This window comes from Trichechus manatus, unplaced genomic scaffold (genome assembly GCF_000243295.1).
Source record: "Trichechus manatus latirostris isolate Lorelei unplaced genomic scaffold, TriManLat1.0 scaffold00085, whole genome shotgun sequence".
NCBI lineage: Eukaryota > Metazoa > Chordata > Mammalia > Sirenia > Trichechidae > Trichechus > Trichechus manatus.
In genome coordinates this window covers 11,637,616-11,646,062 of record NW_004444021.1, presented here as the reverse complement: position 1 = coordinate 11,646,062, position 8,447 = coordinate 11,637,616, and the positions used below count along the sequence as shown (strand labels likewise).

The 8,447-nt window shown below is 39.5% G+C and overlaps 1 protein-coding gene across 1 annotated transcript in view; it reads right to left on the bottom strand.

Annotated features, from left to right (window-relative positions):
- LOC101356650 (cyclin-dependent kinase 14-like) overlaps nucleotides 1-8,192 on the bottom strand; it is a gene marked incomplete at its 3' end in the record, with an annotated part of 331,988 nt that extends 323,796 nt beyond the window's left edge. Inside the window, exons 1-2 of the mRNA XM_023736083.1 lie at nucleotides 8,102-8,192; nucleotides 488-519 (exon numbers count right to left, since the gene is read on the bottom strand). Of these exons, the coding sequence (XP_023591851.1) occupies nucleotides 488-519; nucleotides 8,102-8,192 (123 nt within the window). The remainder of the gene's footprint in view (nucleotides 1-487; nucleotides 520-8,101) is intronic.
- Between the last annotated feature and the right edge of the window lie 255 nt (nucleotides 8,193-8,447).

Sequence of the window (8,447 nt, the reverse complement as noted above, 5' to 3'; positions counted from 1 at the left end):
GCTACTTTGTGGCAAGCAGATAAAGGCAGATCTGCTATACAAAGAATAGGAAAACTAGAACAGGAAAAGTCAGCCTCTCCTTTGGGATACTGACAGACAATGTGTGGCGTCAACACTGCATCACACCCTGATTCAGCCTTCAGACCCAGCTTATCACCAACTCTGGCCTTGCCTGAAGCACGCACGTCACCTTGGACTTCTCCAGCACTACCACCACCAAGAAGCAACAACACGAAGGTCCTGCGTGTGTCTTTTAATTTGTTTATTAATTTAAAGAGACATATTTCTGTTGATTGCTATCAGAATTCATTTGGAAGATTATTTAAAATTTGAAAATAATACAATGAACCTAAAAAAACAGATGTCATCTCTACTTTAAAAAAAAAAATGACTTTTTTTTTTCCCAATTTCTAAGTGCAAAGTCGGCACCTATTGACTTTACCTGGCAGTAATTAAATACCTCTAACATTAAAGAAATTTAACCTACCTCATCAAGGGTGGTGTCCTCTTTCTTCAAAGCTACAAAACAAAAAGGGAAAGGAAACAGTTACTATGAAACATCTCAAAGAGATCAAGGTATCTAAGTCCTCGAAAACAAAGCAGTTTGGTGTTTTCATTTCAGAAAGTACCCCAACGTGAATAACAATGTTATAATACAAATACAAGACCTGCAAATACAACAGAGAATTGTACAGATGCGTCTTTGTGAAACACTTTTCATAAATATGTAAATGGAACAATCCTCCCAAGTATGGGGAAAAAGTATGCATATCTTTCTCCTCTCTCTTCTTCAGTAGGAAAATGTTTTAATGAAATATAACAGAATCACAAAGCAATCTTTAAAGACATTTCCCTTAAACTCCTGGTTTCTGAGCACATATCGTCATAGGTGTTAATGAATCTCCCAACTGTTAGAATGACACCCACTCCACATAGTGCTCTGAACAACATTTTCATACCGGCCAAAGTTGAGGCACAGCAGTGTAAGACCAAGTGTGTAAAAGAAGGATTGCAGAGTAAAGACATTACTTCAAACAATATTCTCAAACATGATATATTTTATAACAAAATATAGTTCAAAGAAAACCATTTTGTTGTTATGGTGATGGTGGTAGTAGCATGCCATCCAGTCAATTATAATCATAGCTACCCTAGGACAGAGTAGAACTGCACCACAGGGTTTTCAAGGAGCAGCTGGTGGATCCAAACTGCCGACCTTTTGGTTAGCAGCCGAGCTTTTAACCACTGCGCCACCAGGGCTCCCAGAATATCTTACAGGAGCCAGCAAACACTTTAAATTTATTTTAAACATATGTATTTTGAGAACTGGAATTTTATCTAAGATGAAGTATTTATGTATAGTCTGCAAACATCTAGTTTCTTAAATCCTACAATTATTTTAAGTGATTCATATTAAGGAGAATGAGCAAAGTAGCTAATTTACCTGAAATCACTATTTGGAGAAACGTTTCAAATTTACAGAATTGTGCATGGGTATATATGGGACTATACTGGATAGCTCTATTCTGGATAGAAGCACTTGGGTAGCTATTACTTTGGAAAGCTACGTTCTGACAATAGCAGCGGAAAGCAAATTATTTTGGCAATTATGCTCTGAGAGAAGTAACTTGCCTAAACTGAAGCTATCATTATCAAAGCTTATAATACATAGTCTAGCAATCTTGAAAAGGTTATTTTCTTTGTTAAATACAATAAATCTGTCATTTTAAAGGAATCAAGAAGGATATGGTTGTGGTCGTGAGTTAAGGGAGTTGAGCATAAGGTGAGGGGCATAAAATGTTCCCCAAAACTGAATACTCAGTCTTTCTGTTTTGCTTAAGAAACTGATCGATAATAGATTTTTCCACTTCTTTATTAGAGAGCGATTTCTTCTGAATAGAAAATGAAAAGACAGTCTTTTGTCCCCATCTCAAATGGTTTATCTTATACTCAATTATTTGTACATATTTTATTATGTATTTAACTTACATTAAATCCAAAACAATCTATTTTGATAAAAAGATCTAAGACTCTAGATGATTTCTAATGGCTACATGTTTACTAGAATTTAAAGTTTCTATTCTAGAAGGCTTCCTTTAAATAGTCAACAATGTTACTATACTCCACAATCCTTTACCCAAGGCATGTCCTTTAATTAACATACTTAACTAGTAATTCCTTTATAATATTAGTGACCTACATAAATACAGACAAGTTACTCCATCTGAAAAACTTTTTTTTTAATAAGTAATGATTAGTTGATTGATTTCAAATACAAAGTCACACATAAGCAAATTACTGTACAGCCTCATAACTGGCTCATTTAACAAAGATTAACGGAACGCACACAATGTGACAGCCAGATAAGATGAAAAGCTATGGCAAACGACGCAAAGCTTACAATTTGTAGCACAAACTTTTAGATATATTTTCTTTACTCTGGATGTTATAAAAGTTCTAGAAATTTTGTCATGTGTTTTCTTAAATAAAACATTCCACTGAGAATGACAGCTGATACTCTCCTTGGTAGCGAACTGCAAACATGGAATGAAGGCCCTCAAGATGGTGACAGCAGAAAACTAGAATGTCTTCAACACTCAGACTGAACTATTTCCTTCCAGGCCCCTACCTACTAACTGCCATCAAGTCGATTCCGACTCATGGTGAGCCCATTTGTGTCACAGTACAACTGTGCTCCATAGGGTTTTCAGTGGTTGATTTTTTGGACGTAGATTACCAGGCGTTTCTTCCAAGGTACCTCCAGGAAGACCCAAACCACCAACTTTTCAATTAGCTGCGAAGTACATTAACCATTTACACCACCCAGGGACTCCTCTAGCTCCCAAATCCTGCCAATTCCTAAAACATTCTGGATATCTAAGAGGTGGGTCTGTAGGTGGAAAAAGGAGGAGAAAACAGAAGAGGAAACTGCAGGTGTATTTTGTAAGTTGTGAGGAGCAGGAAGCCATATTCAGTCCCCTGCATACTACTCTTAGCCCCAGAATACCATACCAGTGTATGTTTTAAGATCAAGAAGCCCATCTTCATTGAAACTCTTCATGTCTAGATTGACACCTTACATGGTTTCTTCTAAATATTGAATCCTTGTGCTGAATAGCAGTTAAGTGACAACAAAGACCAATTAAAAATGTCTTTGTCAGATATTTATCAGATCATTGATGAATAAATTCTGACCTAAACAAGCACATAACATCTAGTTATTGATTATATCCCCTGACTGTCATTAATCATTCATGTAAATATAAACCCACAGTTGTCTTTAATGATATCATGGAATAAAAAGCATATTACATTATCCTGGATTAACAAAGGGAAGTATATTAAACCATTTATGATACTCAGATATTCCATTTAGTCTTCTGGGGAGAGCGAGCAGTGCCCCCCTACATTCTCTAGTGCAGCAAACTGCACTGACCTCCATGATAGAATTTACAACTCTGCATTGTCATTGCTCATTCTTTTGCCTGTCTTCCTCTAAAGTCCTTGAGGTCAAGGATTAGTTTCATCGGTCATGGCATCTGAGTGCCAGCACAATGTCTGGCACAAAGGAGGTACTCGGTAGTTATTTGTTGAATTAATGGGTTTTACTTAAATGGTAAAAGAACAGTATCTTATATTTTTGAGACACGTTAACATTTTGGCACATGAAAACCGTAAACTGTTCTCTCTCACGAACGGATCATAGATGTAAAATCCATTTTAAATTAAAATCTTTTGGGGACGCATGGGATGAGGACATGGAACAACAGTTGAACTTTGTGCCTGAACCACCTATAATTCTTTTCTGACAGAACAAATTCATCAGATGACAACTAGAATCTAGAATTACACACTTGCAGCATAAGGCAACAAATGCAAAAATTTAGTGTAACCACAGCATCTTCTTTTTATTCAGTTCTCTCACAAACTATACCCTTTAAAGAAATGGTATGCATGGGGTTCATCTCAAGTATCACAGACTATAAACGTTCTTTCTCTAGGAGATAATTCAAATAAATGTGAAAAAAATGCATTCGAATGAATATGAAGAAATGTCAGTTTGACCTTATTCGGACACTGGATATTACAGAAAGCTTTTCTCTTCCTATCACCCAAAAATGAAAAGGAAACAAGCAAAGAAAAGAGGAAATGGATGTGAATATACTTAAATGATTTTAACAATTGAGTTTCCATTTGTCTTTACGTTAGACTAAATTTTAAAAAAACAAACATGTGTGAGATAACTATTTAAAAAAAACTCCGATGCCATCAAGTCAATTCCAACTCATATCGACCCTATAGGAGAGCAGACCTGCTCCATAGGGTTTCCAAGGAGCAGCTGGTGGATTCAAATTGCCGACCCCTTGGTTAGCAGCCGAACTTTTAACAACTACGCCACCAGTAATTCCTAAATAAGTGACCACACTGACACTATTTAGCAGAAAACCATAGTCACTACTGAAATCGATGGGTGACTTTAAAATTCAATTACACCAGTCTTATAAAAGAACCATGGCTGTATTATAGTCACTCCCCGGCAGATGTCGTAAATTAGAATGCTGTGGCTTGAAAGCCAATGTGTTTTATTAGTCCTCTTATAATGTAGTAATCTCAGATCAGCTGTATTTGGAGTGGAGATCAACAAGATCTTTCACTTTTGAACAAATTAAACATTAGCATGTATAACTTTCTTCTATTTAGAATTATTATTATTAATAAACACTGACTGGACATCACATATTTTCAAACATTGTCCTCATTTTCTGTAGATGAATAATAAGTAATTTCTTATGGCTAAACAACGATACTGTACATTTCACCATGTAACAAGCTACAACTTTGAAACATACTAAAAAGCAAAATGAAGCAGTACGTTTATTTCAATAGCCATCTTAGATTGGTTAGAGGAGATGAGTACATTGAGATGTTTGATTATTCAGTGAGAATAAAGCATTCACTCTTTGATCTCCCCATGAAGTACCAGTGAAGAAAAGAGGAAAATATGGGATAAATGGAGAAACTGGAAGGAATAATAACAGCCTCCAGTATTGATCTTCACCACGTGATAGATATTGCACTAGATTATGCATTTTATCTGATTCAATCTTCACAACCACCTTATGAATATTTACATACGTCAATGAGGACTCTAGGGCTTAAGGAAATTCTGCCAGTTACCCAAGGCACAGAGCAAGCAGGAAAAGAGTTCAAACCCAGACTTGCCTAATTCCAAAACCCATCCTTTTTCCAGTCTGGCCATACTCTTGTCTCCAACCTGTAATATCAGCTATCTCAGTATGATGTAATCCCTAATAATGATAATGACAATATCCTGCAAAGGTTTGACTCCTTATTAAATATCACTAAGGGCATCAGATGTATTATTTCCCTAAGTGCCAACAAAAAGACTTAGCTGTACACGAAAAACTGAAGCTCAAAGAAGTTGAGGGACTTGTCCAACATCACTCAACTAAGAGTAGCAACACCTAGAATTCCAAGTCTTGACACATGGCAGGCACTCTTAATCCATGCACTATACAATCCCATACCCCACTGCCACTGAGTCAATTCCAATTCATAGTGACCCTATAGGACAGAGTAGAACTGCCCCATAGGGTTGCCAAGGAGCGCCTGGTGGATTCGAACTGCCTACCTTTTGGTTAGCAGTCAAACTCTTACAGTAAAGCCTTAATTCAATGCCTCCAGTGCCTTAAAAATCCTTAAATAATCAGAATTATTTCAGTGCTTTTGATTTTAAAAATACAATATAAAATATAAATGAAAGAGTAGATAACAAAGATTTATTTTCCTGTAATGCAATTTCTAATTAATGTCCTGCGGCTGGTATACAATCATAATCACTTAGAACTTCCATATCTTCTTTTATAGTATTCCACAACGACATTTGCTATTCAGAATCATTACTGAATTCTGCAATTCATTACTGCGATCAGTTTCTTACTGACCCTCCATCAATAAAGAAATAATCAGTTATGTTCATTGCACTGTACTCTGCTTCCTAAAAAGAGAAGTAAAATCTACTAGGAGATCTTAGAAGACAAGCATTGGAATCAAGAGGAGTTTCACATCACTAAATCTCAGTAAGCTAGAAAATCCAATTAACCATAACACTCCATTTGCCAGCACTGCAGTTAATCCAAATGTTACCGATTGTCAATCAAAACTCTGGAATTATTTAAACATTAGAAATTTTATATTAATGTCCTTGGCTTCTTACTGAGACTCAACTGCAATGAATTATTTAACACAAAACTGTTGGGGCTCCAACAGAGTCATTAGCATTAGTAAATATACAGTTAATGTGTTTTAGAACAGGAGCTTAATGGACTCCAGAACCTGTATATGCGATGGTCTGGGTTGGTAGCTGAAACATCCTAGTTAATAATGTACACCAACTCAACACCTTGTTCTCTCACACTTCTTGGCTGCAAGCTTCATTTGAATGTAAGGACTCCCCATATGTATTCCTAACTCTTAAGAGTGAAACTGCAAATATCCAACACATGCAATAAATAAAACCAGGACTAAGTACTGGTTGCACACCATAACTTTACAGTAATCTTGGAAAAGAGTTGGTTTACCAACACGAAATTTTAAATTAAAAGACAACAAACAAACATTGATGCTTTCTGTCACTTGATAAAAGTTAGCATATTTTAAGACGTACTTATAAAATGATTTTTAAATGAATGGATGAAAGGATGACTACAAGATTCATGTGCACTTTTAACAGGCCAGGTTTAATTTTGTTTCAAGGTATAAAGCACATTTATGCATAATTTCCATTAACACCTTCATTAACATGGGTGGCATGTTAAACAAGTGAAACAGAGGCTAGAAGGCTTTTAGAGTCTCTAAGGAGTTATTTTTCATGCTCCTGTGATTTTCTTGCTGAGTACAGTTACCAGTGTAAATAAAAGTTATGACAGTAAAGAAGGCAGCTACCTATTGTTAAAATGGGGTTTTCTATGGCCAACACTCGAAATCTAACAGACCCATTCCACAAGACACTGCTGTCACCCTGTTACAGCCCGTAACCTGGATTTATTCTTAAATGTCCTAAACATTTTTAGGTCGGTTTTTATTGATTGACTGGTTGGTTTAAAGACAATAGCCCCCGTTGTTGTTGTTAAGTGCAGTCGAGTTGGTTAGACTCATAGCGACCCCATGTACAACAGAACGAAACACCGCCCGTCCCACAATCGTTGCCATGTTTGAGCCCATTGTTGCAGCCACTGTGACAATCCATCTCGTTGAGAGTCTTCCTCTTTTTCTCTGACCTTCTACTTTACCAAGCATGATGTCCTTCTCCAGGGGCTGGTCCCTCCCGGCAACATGTCCAAACTACGTAAGACAAGTCTAGCCATCCTCGCTTCTAAGGAGCATTCTGGCTGTACTTCTTCCAAGACAGATTTGTTTGTCCCCTGAGCTCTTGTAATGGAAGAAGTTCGGGAGACTTATTCCTAAATGTCCAGGTAACTTCTACAGCGCGGATTTCTCTGAAGTAATAGGAAGATTCAAAGACCACAGGACTAACACCGAAATCTCGCTTTCTAGGACCCGAAGTACTGAACAAAAGGTCCCAAGGTATCTCTCCCACTTCCCTTTGGGTTGGATGTGCTAGACAATACCAAGGCACAACCCAACGTTCCACCAATTTCCAAAGCTAAATTATTGACACTCTATACCAAACCCTGCGAGTAAAAAATAACAAATGACCCGGGCGGCGGCGCAGCCCCGGGAGGGGTGGGGGCCGGGTCGTCCCCGAGCCGATCCGCCGCGGGCGCGGAAGTCCGAATGCTAAGGGGCTGAAAGGCGGAACTCCAATTGTAGACTTGAAATTGTCCATAAATGAATCCCTAGGTCCTAGGGAGAGAGGTGTCGCTCCTTCACGCGTCGCTGCCCCTCCCCACCCGGGTCCCAGGCACTGTCCCCTCCTACCCTCCTGTGCAGCGCAGCACCCCACGCCAGCCCCGGGTGACCGCTGCATTGCTAGTGCCTGGAGCGCGCCAGGGTGCTGGGCCGAGAGGAGCGGCGACGTGGGCGTCGAGCCTGGAGTCTGGGGCAGAGCGCCACTCACCAATACGGCTGAAACTCTCCGACAAAGTTCTCCGCAACTTCTTCATCTTGCCGATCTTCTCCGCCGGCTGCGGCTCAATGAGGTCGCACATCTGGGCGACGCAGGGCCCAGGCAACTTCCCCAAACTGGTCCAGAGTGGAGCGCAGACAACGGCAAGGGCGCGCGGCGCAGGGAAGGCGGCGCCTCCTCCTCCTCCGCCTCCTCCTCAGGCCGGGAGGCGACGAGCAGGGCTCGGAGGAGAACTGCCGGGTGACAGGCTCCGCTCCGGCCTGGGCCCCGGCTGGGCGGGTGGGCCAGGGCGTTCTACGTGGTGCCGGGGGCGGCTGCGCTCGCCGCCGCCGTGGTG